This window comes from Anticarsia gemmatalis, chromosome 21 (assembly GCF_050436995.1).
Source record: "Anticarsia gemmatalis isolate Benzon Research Colony breed Stoneville strain chromosome 21, ilAntGemm2 primary, whole genome shotgun sequence".
In the NCBI taxonomy this organism is placed as follows: Eukaryota; Metazoa; Arthropoda; class Insecta; order Lepidoptera; family Erebidae; genus Anticarsia; species Anticarsia gemmatalis.
This window is the reverse complement of record NC_134765.1, coordinates 7,473,685-7,501,118: the sequence shown is the minus strand read 5'-3', so window position 1 is coordinate 7,501,118 and position 27,434 is coordinate 7,473,685. Positions and strand designations below refer to the sequence as shown.

Genomic DNA, 27,434 nt, shown 5'->3' with positions numbered 1-27,434 from the left:
ATCTTCTTCATTATGATGTTAGGTTAAATTGTATTCTACCCACAGAACAGGTTTTAGTTTTTTTAACTCATGACTGTCCCATTGCAAGCCTATCCCACCTTAGGCCTAAACTTAACCTAGCCAAGCAGTTTGGATCTCCTCCCGGAGGAAGGGGTTTCCTATACACAGAGAAATAGATCTATAAATAATATATGTCTGAAGACTAATAGAGCGAAATACCAACCAATAGATAAAAGAGATGTCTTCTCTCTTTAAGAAAAAGACTTAAATGTCGTTAAGAATCTTCATCTATCGCTGGCAAAGTAAAATTGTCTTTCTTGAATTAACGACACGTCGTACAGAAAAACATTTTCAAGAAGTCAAGTAGGTTACAATAAACACTGGTTTTCCACTTATTTAACAAACTCTCGCTTAATTCACCACAAGTATTTACTAACGACGCAGCAATGACTTCTCACCCTACAAGACAAATTGCTGCGTTTAAACATAATTTATATCTGCTGTAGTAACAGTCAACACGATCTGCGTACGTTTGTTGCTTTTAGATTTATCTTAGTGCAGTTATCCTTAACCTGAGCAAAGATGGATGTGCTGGTTTATTAATAACTTGAATAAATACATACTAGTATCACTTTAAGTAAGATTTAAGTTTCATTCCATGTAGAAGCTAGCAAAAAAAAATCTAATGCAAAGTTATGATAGACGGTAAATCGGTAGGCGAGATTTTCTAGGTGCTAAACATGCTGTAATCGTTTACAGCATGTTTAGCACCCTTTGTCGTCAAAGGAATAAAATTATTCTAGCTGATAGTATTTTGTTAGTGTTTTAGGTCACAGAAGAAACCTAAAAATCCTAGATATTCTCATCTTATCAATTACTTATCTAAAAAGGTTGGCAAAGTAACGGTAAAAGGTTACAGCTGCAACGCACGGTCAATCATATTCTTCCCACCTTTCTCATAATCAAAAGGTCACATTATTAATGAGCCCTTGGAACAATTAAAAAGAAAGAACCCTTTCACATGCTCCTGTCTGATGTTCAGATACTGTATCAATGCAGACATTAACTGCATTCCTTTCGTACTCAAACTATGACACACGTCGTAGCGCTATCGCCGTTGCAAGTCATAAAAATTCCGCATCACAATTCTCGTAATGCTTAATTGCGTACAGGACCTAGAGAACAATTTCTTTGAAGCAATGACGCCAAATAGGTTTATAGAAAATTCCTAACTGATATTTTAGTACCGTTTATTTTCTCTTTTGTTTAACAATCAATAACCGCGCCAATTTTGGGTTAACGATATTATAGGTTTTGTATTTACTTCGTCATTTCGTATTGTAAAATTATAGGATGTTTGTAATAAGGTCCATATTTACAGCTTTTAGAAACGTCAAATTAACTTAATGATAGACAAATAGTATGGGATTACTGTCCAAATTCCATCTAATAAACTATCCAATACTTTTCGAAAAGTTGTCGAACCTCGCAAGAGAAGTTTCCTATCATCTATTTTTCAAAATGATGACTATGAGTAGCATGTATTTTAATTACATTATAGGTACCTAGTAAATAACAAGGCACTTCCTTATACATACATACACAAGCGCACAAGTCAACTCTTTTCTACATCTTATGAGATTACGAGCGTCATAATCGGCTTAATGTGTAGTATTTACTGTATTTACCTACAACATGATGTAACTAAAGAACTTCTGAGACCATGGCCTAGTAAACAACTTTAGTAACTGCATATAAAACCTACAGTTATTAGCCAGTAGCCTTAAATTCATTTTCCATACGTATAATATATGAGCCTTGGAATGTCTCGGCTTATCACAATGAACTATACATACAAGCTGCATACTAAATTCCGATTATTTATGCAACCATTAAAAAACAATTAAATTCGCCATTGTGTAGCAACTACCTAATATTCCGAAGGCATTTTTTGTTTAGGGATAGGTATATACGTACATAATATCATGCCTGATTTACCCGAATAAGTAGACAGAGATGTATGAAATACACTCAGGTTTAGCCATTAACAATAATAGTCCCATGTGATATGGAGCGAGCCTACTGCCATTTACTGGGCACGTTACCAAACTCCGAGCGACTGGTGATAAATATTCAAACTTTCTTTCGCCGGAATCGAACCCGAGACATTCATAATCAGCTAGATATAAGACTGAATACACTACCGACAGCGCCACAGAGGCAGTCTTAAGATTCTTATACTATATTTTTATTTTCTTGTTACATAGCTTTGCATAGTCACCAATAGCGTTGAATGAAGTTAAAATAATCTCGATGCACCAAGATTGTAGACAGTAACTTGTGAGTAATTGACAGGATATTATTTAGTTAAGCTCCAATGCGTTCAATTTATAAAAGAGAGTTTCCTTTTGGAAAACTGTGAAGAATATAAATTAAAACCCTTTTCGATAACATCTATAACCGACCGGACACTCCTTGGGAACCGGACGCCGGGTATTTACTTATATCTATTTCAATATATTTATCTACTAGAGGCCGCCCGCGACTTCGTACGCGTGAAAACCCTACCCGTATAAATCCCGATCCCTCGGGAACTCCAAGATAAAAAGAAGCCTATGTGTTATTCTGGGTTTTCAGCTACCTTTATACCAAATTTCATCGTAATCAGTTGAGGAGTATTTGCGTGAAAGAGTACCAAACATCCACACATATTTACATACATACATTCTCATCTTTCGCATTTATAATATTAGTAGGATAATATGGCTGCAACTAATAAAGTCTATCAATAGCCTGTGCCCATAGTTCTCGACAGCGGATGGTAAAACAATAGAGTAGAGTACTTGCTTCCGATAGAGGTCACACGTGGCAAATCGATGGAAGTGTACTTTTTCTATTCAAAAGAGTTTATCAATAACGTGCTTTAATTACTGAGTATTCGGAAGTGATCGTTTAAAGAATCAATAAAAAAGTGTTGATATTTTGACATAAGATCGATAGAAAGTCGATACTGTCTATGTTCGTATAAACATTATTTGAAATCTTAATATTATTGACGTAAGATCAATAGGAACTCGATACTATACCTAATTATGTTTGTATCGAAGTTTAGAAGTTAGATTTCGCGTGTAATAAGTGTCACTGAATTATTGTAGCATTACGAGGACGACATGGTTGCTTCTCTTGTGTACCGAGTCCTCTATAAATTAAATAAAGATTTTAAATAAATAAAAGTGTCACTGAAAACACAAGTAATTTGTGTTAGTGGTAACTTACAGTAGGTAAGTATGACAGCGCGGTAGAAATGAGGCTCTATGTTCTAAGAAGCTATGAAAGCTTATCGAATTTATCTAATACTAGGCATTTACGAGAAAATGATCGCTTGCTAAGTGTCAAGTCAATGATAGCAATAGAATTATATATTAACTTATTGAACCCAGTAATTGAATACAATGGAAGAGGCCGTTGAACTTATAAATAGCAAATTATAATTCACGACGGTTGTACAAATAAGAAATTTAGAAAATTCGCAAAAAAATAATACTTTATGGCCAGTTTTTAAGCCGTAAAACTGACCATTAAAAGCCGAAAAGTTTATCTTACAAAGTGACAGTAAATGTAAAATAACTGTAAAAGATTCACCTAATAATCTAACTGATAGTTATTCAGAAGAGTGGTTAATTAAACTTTCGTTTAATATTATTATTGTACGGATAAACAAAGAAAGGTGGTTTTTCCTGTCGATAACATCGAAGATTTCACAAACAGAGGTTTTGTTCTCCGTATTAAAGTTTGTACAACATTCGCCATTGTTGGCTGTTTATCAAGCTGCTTGCTTACGGACGCTTTACAAACAAACTCGAGCTGTATTGTCGATGTTTGACAATGTGACGATTAAATTTATAGCTTCCTAGTAGGGAGTAAACAAAGAAGAGAAACACAAATATGGACAGCTTTCGCAAAACTCAGGAAAACGGCTGGAGTGTCCAAAATGGCATCAGATGATACCCTTCAGTTCCAAAACTTTTAAAGTTAGATATGGCAAGAAAAGTAATGATTTTTTTATCAATATAATCTTAAATTCATAATTTTGTAGATATGAAGCATCTATGATTAAAAGTAGACCCCACAGAAAACAAATGCAACAGATTATTTAATTGATAGATTAATAGAACCAATTTCAAAACTGAAGAGGCTCAACCGATAGTAATTTATTAACTACAGATCACCGTGAAACGGTCCTTATTTACTCAGTTCAGAGCAGATAAATTGCAAGTCATTAAGCTCGAGTCTCGACCTATGGCAGAGAACATAGAGCATAGTCATAGACTATAGACTTATACTAACTAGCTGACCCGCGCAACTTCGCTTGCATCACATAAGAGAGACTGAAATGATGAATGAAGAAACACCAAATTTTTCTCCGTTTTTGTAACAGTTTTCGTTGCTACTCAGCTCCTAATGGCTGTAGCGTGATTTTATATAGTCTAAAGCCTTCCTCGATAAAAGGGCTATCTAACACTGAAAGACTTTTTCAAATCAGACCCGTAGTTCCTGAGATTAGCGCTTTCAAACAAACAAACAAACTCTTCAGCTTCATAATAAAATTAGTATAGATTCAAATGAGCATAAAGTTGCAGCGTGATTCCCACGCGGTCAGGCGGGACACTCCCTGATATACTAAGTTTTACAACTTCACTCACAGTCACGAATAAAGTTTCCCTTTCGTAATGAAAGCTTAATTGTATGCAAGATTATGTATGCTAATATACGGTTATGTTTGATTCCATTCAATTTATATGGGAATTGTTCAAATTATACGAGAATCAAATTATTTCATTTGATACTAGATATCTTTACGATAGGCTGTTTTAATTTCTTTTACTTAAATTGTGTTATTTGCAATAAATCCTAACATAATAATAGACACAAGATTTTCTGGATAATCAATCAATCTGTAATTAGAACAAATTATTATTAACACGTAAGTATATACAGAGTATACTATTATATAATAGCATAGATTAAACTCTACCACGATCAAGTACCTAAACGATCATCAAATGAAGTAATCATCCCTGCATCAGATAACAAAAACCAAGATTCCCCGATAAACGTCCGCCATTTTGACCTTAGTAATAGAGAACGTACATGTCATTAATATTCGTTCAGTAATAAAAGAAGTAAAGTTATGTGTCTATTGCTCACTAGTATACAGCCTTGCTTCCTACGCAAGATGTCTAAACGTATGTAAAACAAAAGCCACTTTAAACCGTGAAGTGTACACATATTAAGTTGTTTTGCTCGGTCCGTAATGTTGGGCAAGCATAGCGAATGTACAGAATTTTGGAGCAAAACAATATGGTAATTGGTATATCTCAAGGCACTACACTGGGTCCCCATTTCAAGGATTCTAACGATACATTCCTATGAAAGTATACTCTCATATATTTTGGTTTATTCTAGACGCAACGACGGCACAAAGTTCCCATGTCCTCGACAACTTTGGGCAATTTCACTCGCCTATAAAATTAAAGCGATTAATTGAGTGTTGAAAAATCTACCCATCGAATCGATTTCTAGCTTCAAAAACACTGCGACGCTTATAAAAATATCTGTTTAGTATAGTTCTCTAACAGTCTCATAAAAATAATTCACTTTAGACAGCATTACAATATTAATATGACACTACAATATAAATAAAATATTTTTTACGCGTCGCGTCTGTCAAGTTTTTTGGTCCCGCATGTAATTGAATACCTATCAACCTAATTAATTAAAGGATCATGTTCATCAATGCTTTTTTTAATCGTTGAGACAAAAACCAGTTATCGGTAGCCAATAAATTTAATAAAGAAGGCTTGTTTATTATTTAAAGGCAAGTTATTATGAGGGGGTTGAACCATCGAAGGTTGGGTTTTAAAAGTCACACGGTTTGGACATGTTTGGACTTGTTCAGACGTGGTTGAACATGTATGATGTCTCGGGTTGCTCCCAGAGAGAATCCTGACCTAATTTAAATAGGAACCGGTCTTCTGTTAATTATTTTTATAGCGGTTCGTAATAGCTTCAGACTGTAACATAGGCAATGGCATTATATATGGTCAGGAAGATAGCTACGTTTATTTTTGAAACAAGGGAAGTATGTTTATAAAAATGTAGAGTCAATCAGTCAAGCTCAATAAATACTCTGGGTCGCAAATATCGTTTTAATTATTTAAATGCACTTCTTTATCGTCTGGTTTTGATATAGATTTCGTTTTAAACAGAAGCTAAGACATAAAATCAATAACAATTACTTACATAAGGTATTACGGCGTGATGCGCCTAAAGTAAAGCGTAGTAGAAAAGACTTAGTACACATGTGAAAGCCTAGAACGATAATGGAAGGTAGGAAAATATAATGTTACCATGAAATGTTCCTCTCCAGTAACCGTAACAAACGGATATGGACAAAGTACTTTTACAAATATCATACAATTTACGTCTGTAGTACATTTATCTAAGATATTAATTAACGCGCTAGTTAGGTTTGGTATTCAAACTATGTTAGATTGTTGCACTTGCCTTATATAGGAAAGGTTGCGAGTAATATACAAATTATTGTTTTCACCCTGTTTCAGTGGACAGTAAAATTGAGTAACAGTCGTTATTCGAATGCCCCGCTTATTCTGTGAATTTCGGTGCAAAATCTAGATAGGTACCTATGTTTGATAGAGTCAATTTGCACCTAATATTAATTGTTAGCTAAAAATCTATTCACCTAAAGCCCTAGAAGTACACTTTTTACGAAACAGAATTAAATGGCGTGTAGGTGTGTAAGAATATAACAAATGTTTTATTTATCAAACCTTTCATCACCAATAGAAACATCAAACGTCCAGAGATTTCTCAATATTATCTTCGAAAGTTATTTATTCAAACAACAAAATTTGACAGACAACAAATAAAGACGGGTCCCAAAATTTTGCCCATTTACGGTCAACGTTATACAATGATCGTTGGTAAAGCATAGGTCAAAGTGTTACGCCTCTGGGCTGCCTACGCGCAACTGAGCCGGCATTACGCAATAAATCCCATAAAGTTAAGCCATAAATAAATGTAAACAATACAGAACAATGTTATACCTGTAGCTGGCCGGTAACATTTAGAACAGAATTTACGTTGAGGTCACTGTTTAAGGGAGAGACGAATTGGTTCCTACATAAAAGGCGCGATTTTTATGAATAACGTGTTTATTCCTAGAACCAGAACCTATAATATGCATAATTCATCGTATTTAGGAATAAGAGCAAATAAAGACAACAGTAAATTGTGTGTGTCGCAATACATGCTCTTTACGACGGCAAAGCCTAGTTATAAGTATTTCAGTAAAAAGTGAATAAAATAAAATAAATTATCTTTGGAAAATAATGAAGACTCTTCTACGATCTCAACATTTGTATTTATTGCAAGTTTTGCTGCTAGATGACATAAATAGTTGTCTAATAAATAACACGATGTTCATCATTGTTTATATTTCTCCACACCTCAACGCTATATTTAATCATCAGTCACGTTCAAAAACTATTGACAGCCAATAAACATTAAAAACATATTAAAACATATTCTTGACAAGAATGGGACGATTAAAAAAATAATAAAAAAAAACCTTTGACATTAGTGAAGGAGAGATTCCTTTTATGAGTCATCGATTGAACCGGAACTGTTCGATATGAGTCAAATTACGAATATTATAATATATCTAAGTTAGAACCTAAACACAGTGTTGTACTGACTACGGTACATTTAACACCCGTAATAGGCGTTGTTAACAAGCTCTAAGGCATTTCTGCTGCTGTTACCGCCAATTATAACAGTTAGTGATAATTTCGAGACATTCTAATTGATGGTTAGTCGATTTTTGGTAGTGTGAGTGATAGGAGGAACTGAATTCAGGAACGATGATTAATTATATTTCTGAGACTCTATTTTCAAGTACTCTAGCCCAAATTGCAAACTCTGGACACGAAGCTATCGATCGTATCACATTCTTAACTGATGTAAAACTTGACTTTTTATTGTTAGTTTACATCCTTTTTTTTAAACATGTTATTATTTGTCAAACACTGCATTGTTTTTTTCTTCAGTGATCTGGATTATTCAAAGCGATTGAACAAAGCTTTATGATATTAGAACAAGAGTGTGAAAACTCTCGGTTTACTTTTAGAACTGAGTTCTCATACAGCTGCTGTTTTTCTTAATTTCTCATTCAAACACGAAATATCACACACGATAAAAATAATAAAATAGGTACAGATCATTTCTCTAATAAAGTCTTGTCTTGTACCTACATAATCAACTTTCTCTAGCTATTACGGAGTACGATAAATTATTCAATTACATCGCAAGGACTATTAGACTCGCAGATGACAGACATTATACAAGTAATTACGCGTGTCATAGCATGTATTATTCAAATCATATGCGTGCGTTACATTAAGTTGCATTTAGTCGATTTGTTTGTGATAATTAAGTCTATGATAATGTATTGCATAACTAGAGCACCTAATGACAATAGTGCTCATGCCGTTCTAATTTTGAATGCGTACGAAGGATCCTAAATTCAAAATATTTAACTATTAACAGAATTTGAATTTGTAAACATTAGAGTTTGTTTAATGATACGCTGTCTAGTAAAATATAATGATATAATAAATATCGTAGGTTCCCATCCTACTTATGACCTTTTTTCATTTATCAGTTAGGTTAGTTATTTAAAGTACGGGGTAATATTACAGGCATATTATGTGTAATTAAATGGCATCAACATTGTAAGTTATCATCAAACAAAATCTTGTTTCACCCACTCTACATAATTGCGTGCAAGTAGAGCCTATCTTTATTACGTGCTTAAAATTATTCGATGCGTAAACAAAAACGAGAAAACCGTGTCCTTTGGACCTACTTCTACGTATAAGTTTAGTTTAAAAGAAAATAGATAAGTAGTAGGTAAGTATTAAAAAACGAAAGTGCTTAACTGTATTTCTATTTTACAAACTCTTCGAAACATGTAGTAAAGTACTTTAATGTTCTAAAGTAATTTGTCAACTTATCTCATACCTGTAACTTTTCAAATCCAAAGTTATCCAATTTCATCGTGAAGCAATTTAGATTAATGTCGCCTAACACACTCATATGTCACTAAACTTTGTAACTCAATTTCATCACTTCACTATCACATTTATTTCACAGCACTACATAAGATTTAAAAACTAAAAAACTTAAAAAAAAGATAATTTAAAACAAAACAGTAGGTATAGAGAAGAGCTTTTTGAATTTAGAATTGGAATGTTACGAAGGTTGTGTTGTAGGCGTCCGCCCGATGACGGCGTCTCGCGCCATATGAGATTACAGAACAGCCTTTCCGAACTCAGAAGGCTCTAAATACTTTATAAAACAGAATTAAAATGAACTCTATGCGTGTTAATTTCCGTAACCAGCACTCGTTTTTCTAACTCGGTCGAGTAAACATTAATAAAGTTGAAGAAATGTGTACTGGTATGCAAATTAAGGTTTTGTTTACCTGTATGTTAGGTAGCGTGTCCTAACATAGAACGAAAAAAGTATTGACTAAACAGTCTTGTATAGATAAGAGATGTTTTACCTACAAAGTTTTTCTTAGGCAAAGAAAGCTTTTGTGGAAATATTTAGGTCGGAATTTCGTTGCAAAATAAAAACATCTTGACATCCCTTGCGTCATTCAATTTTATTTCGGCGTTTGTATGACTTGAACAATTCCTTTACAAACTTTCATAGCATTATAGCCACCATACGGAAAGATATTCCGTGATTATAATGCCTGTTCCGTGTTTTTCAGGTCATAGAGGCTTATGGGAAGACCAAGGCCAGGACGATCTGTTGACAAGGGTGCATCTACGTGCACATCTCATAGTGACAATAAGTTACCGTATAAGCTACTGGTGACATAGTTGCAGCGCCGTGAACATAGTTCACATGCCCAAAGAGGCGAGTATCGCTGTGGCACAAGTTACGGTATCCCCCTCCCGCGGCTGTTATCACTTGCGCGGAATGATAAGCAGCTAACGTTGTTTTCTTTTCTCTATTGCTACGATGGAATTTATGGAATTTATGTTGAAGTTACACAAATGCTTAATAAGTATTAGTAATTATTTTGGTAGATAATTAAGTTCTGTATTTGTTGCACTTGATCTGTTAAATGCGTCTTTACTACCTTCTCTTTACGTATCATCAGATACCTACAAAGAAACTTACTTACCTATACCTACAAGATGAAGGATGTACCTACCTAAATCATTCAACTCGGAAACGGATTACTAAATATTTCAGCGCACTCGTAATATCAACCCCATTGTAAGCAAAAGGTTGTAAGTAAGGTGCTTGTAAACTCCCTATTTGGCTTCAAGCGATTTAACTCTACTTCTGTAATAGTTTGTTAACCCACCCAAATAAAAGGTCCTCATCTTGTATTCTGCTCTACAATACTACTAGCAATACAGGACTTCAATTGAATTCCAGCTACACTTTGTATTTCACAAAGCTGTCGAGTTCACAGTAAACAGTAGGTATGCGGCCACATCATTATTCACCCGACGATTCGTATACCAACGCTACAAAAACTACAAAATGTCACACGTGGTGACAAAAACTTGCATGACCTTTATGACAAGGGCACAAGGTGCAATATTCAGTGAAAAACTTTAGCTTGGAACGCTGGAGCAGTCTTGTTGAACACAGAAACAATGGACATTCTATCCACACCGCAGTCAGTAACACTATCTGGGACTTTACGGTTTGTTTAGCTCTTATATCCTTTTGATAAGGTTGAAGTTACCTCAGCAGGATATCACATATCCTAGAATTGATATTAATACGCCCATTATGATGCGTCGCAGCGCCTATCGACAATGTATTATTGAATATCAAGTATAGGCATTTGCTATAAAAGCGGATAAGTATATTTTAGATGCCCAAATATGGGCGTTGGTATTCCGTTCGTAAAAAAAAGTCTATAGGTTGAAATTAATGAGTGTCTCTTTGCATTAAGTTAAGTAAACGTAAGAGGCATAATTATGAAGAAATGGTGTTTTCTTGTATTGCGCAAGGGAGACGAGTATGATGGAAATTAAGCTGGTGCAAATTAGCTCCGCCTGCAAGAGTTTTCATCATGCAGGAATGTTAATTAGCTATCATTTCCGTAATACGTACGCTCTTTGACCCTTTGAGTTGAATCCTATTTTTGTCTTACATTTTAACAGAAGTTACTTAACGAAGCAGCCGAGTTGTTATGTCTTATATCTCGAACTTGAAGATTGATGCAGATTGTGAACAGTCTCCTAAGATACTAGGTACGACACATAAGTCAATTTGTATTAATATTAGCATAAACTAATTAAGTATGTATTTTATGTATACAAAATTAAATAATTAATTTAAATGTTGTTTTATCCTTAATTGCGATTTTCTATCAATAGATGTCACCACTGGTACTTAATGTAAATAGTTTTCAGATTGGTAGTAAAAACATTAGCTAACGCTTAACTGTGGATTGAACTACAGTTGGATTTTACTACTATTAAGCAGTAAGCCAATAAAATTGTACCATTGTTACAAATCACTTTTTATTAACTATGCAAGGAATCCACCTCTGTCTGTGGTGTCATTAGTTATGCTCTGTTACACATACCACAAAACCAATGAGGCGGCATTTTATGTCTACTTGTTTATGGTTCACTTATTTTATGATGGCCTCTGATTTATTTTCTTTTCCCCATGTACTGTGATTAAAAAGAAAGATGCTAATAAACCAGCATTAAATCTTTCGGTAATACATAAAATATTTGTATTGTTCTTGTGTACGTTACGCCAGCAAGAAAGTGTCACCTAGAGTGATATAAGTAGAACGTATAATTAGTGCGCAATCTGCTGTAAATGTGCGCCGCATAAAAAAATTGTGCGTGTTGTAGTTTTGAAAAAAAAACGTAAAAACGATTCCTGCTGGAGTAACGTTGTTCTAGCAAGAAAATTCTAGACGAATTATCGGAGAGATAAAATACATACATGGGCAGAGAGCTTATATTTGTGCAAGTATGTGCGCCATAAATATAATTTGTGCGTCTTCAGGTTTTCGAGATATTGCGTTTCTCGCTGCAGTAACGTTTTGCAAATTCGTGTATCTCCAAGACCATTTTATGTGCGCCTGTAGAATGAACATACACGAATAGCTCTTAATTTGTGCATATTTGTGACATAATTAGATGCCAGATAATATTTATAATTTTCAAGTAATCGCGCTTTATTGAAAACTTAAAAAAATATTGTAGCGCCTAAATGAGAAGACGTATAAGCTCGCTAAAAACTGTATTCGTTCCATCTTTTTGTTTATAATTACCATAAAAAGTTTCAAAACAGAACCTACAAGCGTTAATGAATAATATTACTAAAAGTCGAAACGACGGCATCATAACTTTGACGCCAACAAACAAGAAACTGGCTCAACCTAAGATGTGTAGATGTAAACCAAAAATTAGTGCATTTATCAAATAATATATAGTAAAAATATCCAGCTTCAACTGTTTCGTGTTAAGTAAATATTAATATCAAACCAAAACAGTTATTCAGCGCAGGTTATCCGACCAAATTCGAATGACTACAAAAAAGCGACGGATTCATACGTGTCGATGACCTTCTTAACTTTACTCGCTAACTGGTTGAAACGTATTGTGCCCGAGTACAGTGCAGTAGAAAATAGTTAAAAATAAATAACTTTTGATTAAATTAAACATACCTATTCTTCTATCATTCTATTCTAGCTGTTCCGGTAACTTTGCGCACGATTATGTACATCATTTGTTGGCCGAGATATAATTTAGTTTTGGGTATGATAGTATGATACGCGAACGTAGTATAGACCGGTTAAAATTATTATTCTTTTTTATCCTTTTATTAATTGCCTAATTTGAAAACCCAAACCTAAGCAGCCCGATATGTGAAACTTGAGTTGAAGTTTTCAAATCCGGCTATTCTTTAAAAAACATAAATTGATAACAAAATATAACGCTCTATAGGTTTTTATTACGTTCGCGTACTATATAATCATACCTAACCAAAACATAATTATATCTCGGCCAAAACAACAACTACTTAATATTTAAATTTCACGCCATGATGGTACTGAACTACTTTAAGTGATTTTATTGTTTGTGTACTTAAGTAAATGAAAAACTGATCTGTGATTTTAAATAATACCAAATGACTATACAAGGTACAAATAGTTTAATTGAACAATGTTTGTTCTAATATTTATAGGTAGAAAATTTGATCTGTGATTTGTTGCCATAATTACTTTAAGAATCATGATTATGATAATAAAAATAATATTTTTTTAAACCAACAAGCTCTTTGATTTCATATGATCAGAAAGTACATTTAATACCTAGGTATATTACATATATTATATTTTTATTAGGTCATTGTAATAATAATTCCCAACGAACATTTGAGCGTGACTGTACGAACACAGTTTAGGTGTAATACGTTTAATAAAGGAGGTCATCGATACGTATGAATCCGTCGCTTTTTTGTAGTCATTCGAATTTGGTCGGATAACCTGCGCTGAATAACTGTTTTGGTTTGATATTAATATTTACTTAACACGAAACAGTTGAAGCTGGATATTTTTACTATATATTATTTGATAAATGCACTAATTTTTGGTTTACATCTACACATCTTAGGTTGAGCCAGTTTCTTGTTTGTTGGCGTCAAAGTTATGATGCCGTCGTTTCGACTTTTAGTAATATTATTCATTAACGCTTGTAGGTTCTGTTTTGAAACTTTTTATGGTAATTATAAACAAAAAGATGGAACGAATACAGTTTTTAGCGAGCTTATACGTCTTCTCATTTAGGCGCTACAATATTTTTTTAAGTTTTCAATAAAGCGCGATTACTTGAAAATTATAAATATTATCTGGCATCTAATTATGTCACAAATATGCACAAATTAAGAGCTATTCGTGTATGTTCATTCTACAGGCGCACATAAAATGGTCTTGGAGATACACGAATTTGCAAAACGTTACTGCAGCGAGAAACGCAATATCTCGAAAACCTGAAGACGCACAAATTATATTTATGGCGCACATACTTGCACAAATATAAGCTCTCTGCCCATGTATGTATTTTATCTCTCCGATAATTCGTCTAGAATTTTCTTGCTAGAACAACGTTACTCCAGCAGGAATCGTTTTTACGTTTTTTTTTCAAAACTACAACACGCACAATTTTTTTATGCGGCGCACATTTACAGCAGATTGCGCACTAATTATACGTTCTACTTATATCACTCTAGGTGACACTTTCTTGCTAGCGTAACGTACACATTGTTCTTTTATAAAAATTATTAGTCACGGTTTTTTCCCATATGGGCAGGTAGAGACCAAAGAATGCCACTTGGAACAATCCTTATGGACTTCCCTTGCCACATTCACATCCATACATCTTGTCATACAGGTAAGTAAAACAATACAACGCAATTTCATTAATGGCAATATATTCATAATTAAAGTATTTAATAATACAAACTAGTTATTACTAGTGTAACAATATATTGTGATATTAAGAATATCCTGGAATTGTGGCTAAATTAGTGCCTTTGAAATTTAACACTTCATCGGGATTCGATTTTAACTTTTCTATCAAAATGTGTCTGTTGAATCTAACTTCATTTGTATATTCTTGTTTAATTATTCTTATCTTCTCTATAACTTGATTGCGGTAAGGCTTTTCTATACTCGGATTGTGTAACAGTTCCCATAACTGTGTTAAATCATCTGGCAAACTTATATCTGAATCATGATATTCTACTCCTATGCCCCTACTATGTGTAGGTTCGGGACCTGTCTTTGTCTTCTTAACACAAATATGCTTCTCCGGGACTGTCTCGACTGTAGTCTGTCTCCCTTCATCATCAAACACTATTTTCTTCTTAATTTCACAGTTACATTCATCTTCCGAAACCTCCGAGTCCTCTTTCCATTTCTTATAACTTGGCTCCTCGCTTTCAAGGTCTAACAAGTGCCCATACTTTGTCTCAATCTTTTTCATAACCTTTTTACATTTCATATACACGGATTTCAACTCTTCTAAATCACTTGGGTCTATTTCCGCGGCACTGTTCGGAATATATTCGCTTTCACTGGATGTTGTTGGTATTTCCACTGATCTCTTACGTTTTTTGTCCGATTTCTTTTTTTTCTTATTCGTGGCCTCATTTCCCGAGCTCGGAGGTGATTTATCTTCGTTACTTTTTACTCTAGATGTGTTGTGCACAGGATTTACGAGTTCTCTCACATGATTCTTCACAATAACATAGGATTTTTGCTCTAGAAGGGGTTTCCGAATCATAGCCACTTCCACCGGCCTTTCGTTGCCTTCGTGTACGACCATCCCCAAATAAGTTACAAATTATTATAATATACAATATTTTAAGGATTTTTGTAGTTATTTACGTTATTGTTTACGAATTATTCAACATTTCGATAAAAACACATGTGCTTCGAACTACGTCTTCCGATATTTGACACTGACAGATGTAGTGATGCGACTAAGCGTCTTGCGAGCGCTCGTACTATTTAGTGACGCGGTTGGCTCAGTCGACTAAATCGGTCCAAAATGGCGGATTCGTTATCATTCCTCTCGTTATCATAATGGTGGCATAGCATTGTTGGTTATGTATTGATGATATAGACAGGATCGTTAAATTTATAAAACCAATATGGAATTTTTACACGTTACTCGAATTACTAATTCAATAATAATGTCAACATTTGTATAATAAAGTACAAAAATACACCAATGACAGAATTTTTAGATTCTTAATCAAGCAGTTAAACAGGTATAATATATATGTTACTGTAAAAGCCCGAACTGTGGCAAATCCTAAGATTTTCCGGTAAAACCTAAGATTTACCAACTCACAATGGTAAAAGTCCGAACAAGCCGGAGTTTAAAAACTATGTTACGGTATATAAAAAAATCCTCCTTCATAACTATGTTTCTAACTATTTCACGGTATAATTATATACTGTGACATAGTTATAAAGAAGGAGTTTTGGGCACAGCGACATGGGTAGGTTAGGTTAGAAGGCTAAGGTGGGAGCGAGCGAAGCGAAGCTCCCACCTTAGCCTTCGTGGTTATTTTTTTTTAACCACCCAGTAGGAGGAGCCCCGCGAAGCGGGGCTCCGGCGACATCTCGACATCATCAAGTGAATATAGGTAAAAGTTCGAAATAAAAGAATTGTTCGGACTTTTACCATTGCGTGTTGGTAAATCTTAGGTTATACCGGAAAATCTTAGGATTAACCACCGTTCGGGCTTTTACAGTAACATATATTTAAAACAATCATATACTGTATAAAAATATTTTTATTCGTTATCAGTGTCTTTATTTTTCCTCTTCTTTTTCTTTTTAGGCACATAATCTTCTGTGGCATGTTCTTCAACAGTTTCAATAACTTTGTTTTTCTTTTTTGATTTTTTAATTTCGACAGGCTCTTCAACTGGCTCTACAGGCATATCTTTATTCTTCCTCTTTTTAGATTTCTTTACTTTCTCTGTATCTTCTGATACAATTTCACTACTTTCTTGATTTGCTACATCTTCATTTGAATTACTATCTACGTTATCTAAGTTTTCAATTTGTGGTTCATCTAGGTTTTTATTCTTCTTCTTTTTCTTACTTTTCTTGGCAGGCTTTTCACTATTTTCAATTTCTTCTGAAACTTTCTCTTCTTTCTTTTTCTCTGAGTTATAGAATGAAAACCCTTGGAAGCCAAACCCTTTGTTTTCTGCATTCTCATCATCATCTCCTGCTCCAGAAAATCCCTTGAACGCACAATCTGCCCGATCATCTTCATAGGTATTATCATTGGTACCAACATTGTTTTTAGACTTAAATGCAGCTAATTTATTCTTAAAATAATCCACCATGCTGCCTTTGTCAGTAAACACTGTCTCAGTAGTTTTAACATCTTCGACAGGAGCTTCTTCCTGTTTTTCTTCATTCTTTAATGATTTCTTGCCAAATATATTTGCTAAATCCTTTTCACTGTAGCGAGTTAAGTCCTTCCCTCGGGTAAACTTGTGATAATGGACCCTGGCTTTACTTTTCTTTGATTTAACTTCAAGAGATACACCGCTGTGTAATTTATCTTCATTATTGTCACCTGTAAAAGATAAAATACTATTGTAATAATAGATTCATCACAAGACTTAAGTGCAGTAACAATTTGTTTCCATGTTTAACATGTAGTTCTTATTTCAGTCAAAGCTGTAACTTTATCAAAGAATTAGCGTTTAAACAATTTATTTTGATGTAATTTTGAATATAATTTATAAAGTAATACAAGAGAAATACATAATTCAGGCTGATAAACAAGTACTTACCATTGGATAGATTCGCTAAAAGTGAATTAAAATCATCTTCGTGTTTGGTCCACTGATCATTCCTGTCTTCAAAACCCAGTCCTTTATCATCATTCTTGTATCTGGCCACTACATGCTCCACAATACCATTTTCATGAGCACCTAACCCCTTGCCCTCACTCCATCCCATCTTTTCCAACATACGCTGACCGAATTTATTCGAATCATTGCTCCAAGCGTTATTTTTAGCTCGTAGATTAATAACTTTTTGTTTACGACGAGGGGCTGCTAACATAGCCATGTTTACGGAAAAATATCACAACATTGTTTTCACCACGTGAAACGTGTTGTCAAAAGGACAAAATGGACGGCGGGGCGCTGCTGGGTGCGCGGAACAAAATCGCACCGGATTGGCCGAGAGCAACATGAAGCTCGCGCGGTTTGCTCGGGAAGGCGGCCTGTGATTGGTACATACAATATTATTATGTTGGTACTACTTCAAAGCAAGCACGTTTCGTTTTATGCATGATATTATAGTACAAGATTATTTAATAGGCTAGTAAAATCAGACAGTTACCGTAATGAAATTAAATTATTTTACATTATATTGAAATGAAGAGCAATTTGGTATTCTAAAATTATAGTAAAATAAAAATAGCTTACCTAGCAGCTTGTAATACGATTTCCTACATTTAAACATTTGCTTTTGAGATTAAAGCATTAACTTATTTAATGCACTTTAAGTACTTGCTTTTATTATTACGTGTAACTTTAGAAGTTTTTACTATCGGCGCCGTCCGTACATGCCTGATTAAATATTTTATTTATAAAGCTTCATAATTATAAAAAAAAATCCCGAGAATATAAACTATACTTAATACCTACGATTCATTAATTAATCCCACTAGCACCACTCGTTTTAATAACGCAAAAGTGAGAATGTTTTGTTCCGCTTTCTCGTCTCTAACGGCCCGTTTTATTAAGACAAAAATGGGTTATTTTTTATTAATCTTTGGTGCAGCGCAAAAAAGCTACGATACCAGCAGCTGCTAAATATGATATCATTTATACCTACCTGTATGAATATACCTTCCTATACAATATTATATTGAAGACAGTCAAGATATTATACTAGATAAAATATAATAGACTGTATTTCATAATTACAGGGATATAACTTGAATCACAAGTCGTATCAATTTGGATTCTCTTGTTTCTTGCCAAAAAGCATTTCTGCCATCTTGACAAAAATGCTTCAAAAATATGTAAAGTTTATTAAACCTGAAACTTGTAATAAATAAAAAAGTCTGCAATCTCGAACACAATTAATGTTAATTCAACTAATTTAAGAGTATCAAAGTTTTGAACTAGTATCAAGAGTAGTTTGCGAATTTGTTTGAATGTGGTTCAGTAGGCGCCGTGTTTTAAAGACAATGGCGTGACAGTCTATAACGCCACACTGTCACATCCTATCGTTAAACAAACGCTCTACATCAAACGAACTTATCTTAAAATGACTGGTACAGTTTTCGGAACAATATCTTTAGTAAGAAAATCGTATGGTTCCTAGTAGAGCGTTCTAAATCATATTTCGATTCACGCATTTAGCCAGTCTTACCAACGGGTTTGTAAAAACTATAAGAACATTCAGTGTGATGTTAGTGACCATTTCTAATAATAAAATATATTTGTTGAAAATTCATCATTATATAGCTCTTTCCACACGTTAAATTATCCTAGAGTCGACACTTGAACGCAGCGAGGAAAATGAATCACATTTTTACAAATACTTGACTGAAAATTTTAGACAACAGATACAGGTACCTACTTAGGGGTTATTCAAGATGTAGCGACTCAGGCTTATGTGCGATTTTTCTACCAGAGTGGTAACAGGCAGTGTAATAACTAATAATGCTGTCTCAACCGTGAATCGAACCGGAGACTTTTTAATCTCACTACTAACAAGAGCATAGTGCAGATACCTGATTTCTAAGAGTTATGGATTCAATTTGAAATAAACTTTTAATTAGGTTCAAATTCGAGGCCAATACAAAAAAATAACCGAGAGAAAGGTTATAAAGTTATTGACCATAAACGAAAATCGCTTTGTTTTTAAATTTGTGACCGCGACATGCACGCGATACGGCTGTTACGTCACGATTTTGTGTGAGCGTGATCAGATGATGAACAATACTAGTTTTTTGTCAATATCTAACATCGTGATGGGAATTTGACGGAATATTATAGCAAATGATCGTATTAACTGCTGATGCAACGGATACTTCAATTTTACGCAATGTTTTAGCACTTAACCTAAAAATGTTTCGTAGAAAAGTATCCCTTCTCTATCATGTAGGTAATTTTGTGTTTAACGGCAATTTTATATCGTAATGTCCAATTTAGAAGTAAACTGATGTGAAAGTTATGGAACTTGATATACCTAACATTATTTTAATAGGATGAGAGCGTACATTTTCATAGCATCTTGTACGTTTCTCTATAAAATAATCAAGTTCCAAACGGCGTCGATTCTGCCCGGCCAGGTGCAAACTCGAGACCGGTTTACAGGAAAGTAAGAGTGCACACAATTTTCGGAGGAATATTATGGTTTTATCACTTTATCATCTTCTTTTCCCAGTGCAGTGATGACTAAAATTGGATACCAACTTGACAAAACCCTTTCTTTTATAACAAGTTAGGCGAGTTACTGCGGTTAATCAAAGTTCGTATTTTTACCGCAAAACATGGAGGTTAGGCTGAGATATCTTAGGTTTCATATTTTTTATTAAAACTTTATCTTGTAACTTAGAAACTGAGGTGTTAAATTGTTGCGTGGTTTATTGCCACGCGCGGTTAACCGCAGTGTATTTTTAATCTAAAGGCTTCCTGGACTTTAGTCGTATTTTTGAATATATTTCCTGTTGCATAAAAAAATATTACGGACAATACGAAAGGTACAAAAAAGATAATGATAAGACAATTGTCTTCTCTTGAAATTGACGCATTAACGACTGAAGTAACTCTACGTAGGTACCTACCTACCTGTAGAAAAGAGGCATCGAAATATAATTAAGACCAATGAGAAAGAATTTCTATTGACTTCGGGATTAAAGACTTTCAGTTCTATTTTACCCTCAATAAAGAAAAAACCGTCAAAATTATACGAAACTATATTCTCCATAACATAGCAAAATGAACAAATGCGAATATAGCAAATGCTGTTTTACAAGTCATCTAGCCGTTAGCGAAAATGTGACCTTTTCTGTAATACACACCATACCTATACCAATTAAATACTTTCTCAATAATAACTATTTACAACGTCGAGAAAGGCTTTTATCTAATAACATACTGGCCTTACGTCTTGTTACTTTCGTTCAATAGACAAGTAAATTATTTTCGATGCAATCGTCTCGTTGTGTTCGTTGCCACTTCATGCGAGAGAGAAAATGTGATTGCTAGAAACGGTGCTAAGACCAAAGAGCAGTAAATAAACTTACTATACCTACCTACATATATGAAGTCACATCTTGTCCATATGGCGTAAGGTCATAAACCTTTTTTTCAATGGAAGTTCATAAATATTTTAAACAAGAGTAAACAAGATAACTGGGCTACCTCAGCATGCACTTCCTCAGCGTAGCGTGGTGGACCCAAGGCCTACCCCTCCCTCATTTGGGAGCAGATCCTTGGCCAACAGTGCAACCTTGCAACCGTGTATTTTTTTTGTAAAGTTGTAGGTAAATAAGTTACTTTACAAGATTCCAAATATTACAGAACGTAGCATTTTAATAATTCTCTATATCAGATACCTAATACATTTATTCAAAGAATAATAAATCTACTCAGTATCATTTCGCGATCATGTTTTACGTTATTTAACCATTAATTTGAATTATCTATACTAATATAATAAAGCTGAAGAGTTTGTTTGTTTGTTTGATTGTTTGTTTGTTTGTTTGTTTGAACGCGATAATCTCAGGAACTACTGGTCCGATTTGAAAAATTCTTTCAGTGTTAGATAGCCCATTTATCGAGGAAGGCTATAGGCTATATAACATCACGCTACGGTCATTAGGAGCGGAGTAGCAACGAAAAATGTTACAAAAACGGGGAAAATTTTGACCCATTCTCTTAGGTGACGCAAGCGAAGTTGCGCGGGTCAGCTAGTCTATACTTATAATAAATCTGTAGAGAGGTCAATTCTGTACATTGAATATATTTAAAAAAAAACCAATGGGGGATGTTTAGTAACGGATACTGATACCGAATCTGCAATTTATAATTTTCTTTTCTGTCTGTCTGTCTGTCTGTCTGTCCTCCGTCTGTATGTGTCGCTATCACGTAAAAACTACCGGATAGAATGCACTGAAATTTGGTATATGCATAGAATAAGTAGTGGAGCAATTTCTAGGATACTTTTTATAGCATAAAATTTCAAAGATTTTTAGAAAATTGAAAAAAATACGTAGAAATCGTTTGAACCTGCGTTTCCCTATAGAGACCATAGATGGCGTTACAACCCATTTCACAACATTCGCATAGTGAACGCGGCGCCTGCCGTATCGATACCTGTTGTTCGCACCAACCAATAGATGGCGTTATAAACCGCAACAAAGCATGTTTTTTCTAATTAACTAGCTGACCCGCGCAACTTCGCTTGCGTCACTTGAGAATGAGTCAAAATTTTCCCCGTTTTTGTAACATTTTTCGTTGCTTCTCCGCTCCTAATGACCGTAGCGTGATGTTATATAGCCTATAGCCTTCCTCGGTAAATAGGCTATCTAACACTGAAAGATTTTTTCAAATCGGACCAGTAGTTCCCGAGATTAGCGCGTTCAAACAAACAAACTCTTCAGCTTTATAATATTAGTATAGATTTATTTTGATGGCTTTATTGTAAAAAAAATACCTTTGAAACATGCTATACATTTGTATGATATATTACACAAAAATGTTGGTTTACGTGGGTCCGGTGCGATCGGGATATCCTAGATGGCAAACCGAGTAATTTTGTTTGTTGTCGTTGTTCGCCGCAACTGACAGATGGCGCTGTTGTTCGAATCACATAACCAAATTAATTGGTTGCATTAAGGAAATAAATTGGATAGCTATGAAACAGACTATGTGGTAAGTTTTAAAAAATAAACAACGGATGATATAAGTATAAAAAATAATTACGTTATAAAATAAACAACGGATGATATAAGTATAAAATACAATGGTTACGCGGTTTCGGACGTATCATCGCAAGTATACATTATTACGCGTCTGAAGAGCTCCGGCGCAAATAGGACCTATAATAATATTCTGAATCCAGACGGGTAAGCAATGGTCAGTCTATAATAAGGTATTATATTTTACACTGTAAACTGCTACGGATACAGACGAGAGCGGAAAAGAAGGTAACCACAGGAAATCAGGCCTGCCTGAGCCTGTGTCACATTGTGTGCCCTTCGGGTCCCTTTCGTAAATAACCATTAGATGACAAAAGAGTTGTTAGCATTTTTATGTGTAGGTGTATCGAGTGCTTCGCAATTCGCGTGCTCAAACGAATAAGCAACAGTACGAAATTCACGCGAGCGGAGCCGCACGGGTCAGCTAGTAAATAATAATCGCGGAAATGGTCGAGAAAATCACAAACTAGAGTGTAAAGGAAACAAGCTGTTACGGATAGTTAGAACTGATTTATATAAACTTACTCTCCGTTTAATTACCAAACACAAATGCGTGCATGTCTTAGATAATTGTTTATGATTACCGCTTGATTGTTACATTTTGAAGTTAACGACTCGTGAATTCTTAATAACAAGCTAAAAGAAAGACTTGCACCAAGATTTCGCCATTCTCATATTTTTTTATAAAATAGAGGATTTAAATTAGAATCAATTTGTCAAATAATATCTCCAGTTTGGCCTTTAAACGTATGTATGAGGGCTAGAACCTAATTTATGTTCCTTAAGTTGGAACATTTAACCTCGATTTAAACACCAGCGTGTTAAAAAGTAAAACTTGAAATACACAAATTTTAAAATTATTTAATTTGACTTAATCATCAAACCATTTTCTTTGGAAAATTGTTTCGTGTTAAGTATATTGATTATCTGTTTTTCTCTCGTAACCGATTACAAGTAAAGACAAGTTTCACTCTTATATTTTTCCCTAATTAAAACATTAAATAGTGAAGTGAAACTTTACCATAGACGGTGCGATATTTTCCACAGACACTCTGGTCTCGCTTGACCAGAAGGCGGCAAAGAAAGTTGCAGGAGAGAAGCATTCCTATGAAAACAAGTGTAAAGTACTAAGTAAAGTTACATACTTGCTATCGATTAAAACGGGACTACTTCCCTTATGTAATTGAAGCACGAGATTTTATGGAGTCCTTTAATTACAGGAAGACTTCATTTTCTTGCTTAGTCGAGTTTTGCTCTGCGGTTATGTAATTTTGTTGCAGTTCATAATTATTGTAAGCTACATTCTGTATATTATCGTTTAACTGTAAATAGTAATGTTACCTATGTTTATTTTGGGTTATTTATACATCATGGAAATGATAACAGCTATTTGCTCATAAATTTGCTTGTGTAAAAGGTATTTTTTTATGTTATGGCAAAAGTTAGCTAAACTTATTGAAAATTCATATGATGTCGGTAAAAAATAATGTTCTTATTTTCCTATTATTAGGTTCAATTTGTCATTCTAAACATCCTTAATTAGCGGTGAACACTGGATTAACTCATTATGGATTATTTAAATTAATGTTAATCTCCGCGAGAATCGACTAAATAGAGAGAGTTGTCTCCGGTCACTGGCTGGACGGACTCGGTTTATGGTAAGTGAAAACGCGCGAAAACAGCACTTGCGTGATAACATCCATCCATAATAAGCGGGAAATTAATTTGGTCTAGTCGATCTAGTTTTCGTGTAAGATTTATAATTAAACGTTAGTTTAACTTCACGACTATACGTTGTAATTTAAGTTAACAAAAGCAATTAGTAATTATTAAGTTGTCTCATTTTAAGATTATAAAGACAGTAAACATCATTACAAAATGACAGCTGATTATTTTTTTTAGCGTATTTTTTTCTAACTTTTTGTCTTTGTATCTCGAAGTAAGTTTCCAAGACGAATAACGTGGAGTGTCGGCATTTGACAAGTTCAATTCGTACAAATATAGACGTTCATTGAAGTGCCGGGCACAAGCCACAAGCCACACATATAGGTCGTCTGCAATACTTCCCGTCTAAAATCTCGAAATAACTAACAAGCAAAATAACCACGTTGACTAAGCAATATGCATACACATTTACCTACATTGGTACGTCCATTTGCATTCAAAATAAGTTAAAATAACGTAATTTTACGATGTTTTCCTTCGTAATAAAATGTCGGATTTTATTTTCTTGTGTCATAGTTACATTGTGGAGAGTCGAGGAATATGATCTTGTAATGTTAAAGTCTCAATTCTTATGCAAACGTCAAAAGCGGCAGTCGTTTGCAGTAATTTTCGATTTTAAGATTGCAGTTCTCCTTGAATGTTAGGGTAGGTCCGGCGATAAAATCGTCATGAATTGTGTTTTATAATTTAAGGGCTTTTGGGTATGTATCGGTGATGTTTATGGAATACCGCAAATAGTTTTTCTTCCAGCTACGGATCAGACAATCATAATAAAATACTAGGTAGGTACGTAGGTATGTCTAACATGGTATAATTTCTAATTAATCTCCAATATGTCTAGGTAGAAACGAGTGCCTTGTGCGTAAAGGTAAGTAAGCAGTTATTATAAGTTAACAATATTCTGTAGAATATATTGCAACGACAGGATATTATTTATTTATAGATAGCAGCTGGAAATGGAGCATTGAATTATAACTGAAATGCACAATAGAGCTGGTTGATCTTAAAAATAAAAATGGTATGTAAAGAAAATTAAAAAAGGATTAAGGGCTTTCGCTTCAATATCAAAAAATGTCGCGAATCAGAGGTTGATGACCTTTAGATAGGCATATGTACGGAAGCGTTTTCTTACTGTTACATTTGCGTGTTTAAACGACAGAAATGACAGAATGAACTGTGCCTTCTGAACAAACACAAGAGTTTATTGCACTTCGGTGACTCACTTATCGTTCAAAAACGTTTGCTTTTTGATAACAGAGCTTTAGACGTCCGTAAACCACTCTATCTTAGATGTTATGATGCCTTACGAGGTTCGTGGATAGGATTACATAAATATTGTCACGTTGCCATAAGTTCCGATTTATATAAATTGACTTGAAATAGTCTTATGATTTGCTGGAATAACTAATTTAGTATCGTATGAAACTATGTCTAGAAAGCTTCACCTCTAACCTTTTGTCTCTACAACTTGAAAAAAAAAATACAATCTTCGTCGTAGTGTGGTTAGGCGTAGTCCTCAATAATATGGTGTTAACAACTTAAACTAGGCACGAGAAAGAATCTTAAAAGCTTCGTCTTCAACAAATATTTACATTAATGAATGGATATTGTGTGGGTAAGGCCTGACAGGGCTCTAACGTGGGAACCTTATCGCCTGACTCATTCCACGTCATGTGATCCAACTGCAATTTTGCAAAATTGCATAGGTACAAAAACAAAAAAACTGGAAAAAACATCCAGAGATAATTTTAGCCCTATTAAAAGATACAACAGAAGCCAATAATTAGCGGAGTTAACGGTGTAGCTCGGAGGCTGAACGAGTGCGTTCGAGGCCGAGAAAAATAAAATAAAAAAAGTAAAATATTAGCGACCCGACCACTTTGCGTCGACAGCTGCGAATTGGCGCTAAACAGGTTTTTGGCGGGAACAATGACGTCACTGACATGTGCCTTCCTTGGACGTCCAATTTTGGTTGTTAAACAAAAAACGAAGACTCTTTCATCTCGGAGATCCATTCGATTTTACGGCCCCTTATTATTATGTTAGTGCATTGTATGCTGCGATTGTTATTGCCAACAGGTGACGCTTGGTTCTTTATTTACGGAGGTATACGTGATGAAATAATGCAAAAGCCTTGAAAGCATACGTTGCTCTTAGACTACTCCGTTATTCTGCAACTGTTTCCATTAATTTAAGGTAGAGCCCTTTTTCAACTTCGTAAACGATAGAGTTGGGCTTTGGGTTGGTAAGCAACCTTAATACTAGGATAATCCTTAAGATACATGAAAAATGCACATATAACGAATGATAAAACGTTCAAATAACTTTTAAACTTGTGGTTAGTAGGCTCTACAAGAGTCCTCTTTTATAACTTGAGACTCTATCAATACCAAATATTACTTCTAGGATAACTGTGTCACAAAATTATAAAAAATGTTTTAGGTGTCAGTTTAATATCACATGTTAACAATTTAAAAGGTGAAGTGTCGCTCGTATCCTGGATGGGTAACCACAATTTGACATTTGTAAAGTCTTGAAAGATCGTAAAAAATCTCAAATTATTCTCGTGTCTCAACAACCACAATTAATAAAAAAAAAAGAATAAATAAAAGAGTTTCGCTACACAGTGAAGATAAAGAAATATGTTTTCAGATCAGTGCCTTCTTAACAAACACGTCTCGTGCCAGATGCTTTCCAACCGTATAACAAATATAATGCGTGTAGCAATTTGATTCTGCACTATTATATAATTTCACATGAAACGCATGCAACAACTGCATAACAAACTCACTGGAGCTAGAAAACTCGTTTATGACTATGAAATAGTTTAATCATTGCACAATGACACACTCACATAGCAATGTAAATAAACCAACCATTGTTCACTCTACGAAAATCTGCTCACGAAATCTCTCTTCTTTTGTCTTTTACCAAGTACCATATACTTTTGAACAATAAACAATAATTACTTATCATCTTAAATTCGTACATACTCAGGCACACGCTCGAGGTTTCGAAAATGTTACCTGGCGCGGTATGTTCGTAAGGAGTGTCGCAGGGTACAAATATAGTTCCACACCTAAA

At 34.4% G+C, this 27,434-nt stretch overlaps 2 protein-coding genes across 17 annotated transcripts in view; both read right to left on the bottom strand.

The window, feature by feature from the left end:
• The window catches only part of pyd (zonula occludens-like protein polychaetoid), a 120,556-nt gene that overhangs the window by 27,219 nt on the left and 65,903 nt on the right, over window positions 1-27,434 (bottom strand). The window contains exon 1 of one of the 16 annotated variants that reach the window (XM_076128537.1): window positions 9,103-9,371. The exons of the other annotated variants lie outside the window; for them this stretch is intronic. Coding sequence (XP_075984652.1) covers window positions 9,103-9,177 — 75 coding nt within the window. The 5' untranslated portion in view covers window positions 9,178-9,371. Of the gene's footprint in view, window positions 1-9,102; window positions 9,372-27,434 lie in introns of those variants that run through there. 16 annotated transcript variants of the gene reach the window in all.
• On the bottom strand, window positions 16,432-17,851 carry LOC142981986 (PIN2/TERF1-interacting telomerase inhibitor 1-like). The gene is made up of 2 exons (XM_076128199.1): window positions 17,470-17,851; window positions 16,432-17,249 (listed from the first exon to the last, which is right to left on the bottom strand). The coding sequence occupies exons 1-2, from the start codon at window positions 17,747-17,749 to the stop codon at window positions 16,450-16,452; spliced, it is 1,080 nt and encodes a 359-aa protein (XP_075984314.1). The 5' UTR covers window positions 17,750-17,851; the 3' UTR covers window positions 16,432-16,449.

What these genes read in the sequence shown, in the direction of transcription:
- LOC142981986 (XM_076128199.1), bottom strand. Translation starts at nt 17,749, where the DNA reads ATGGCTATGTTAGCAGCCCCTCGTCGTAAACAAAAAGTTATTAATCTA. An exon ending in TTTAGCGAATCTATCCAATG is followed by an intron (nt 17,250 to 17,469) that starts GTAAGTACTTGT and finishes TATCTTTTACAG; the next exon opens with GTGACAATAATGAAGATAAA.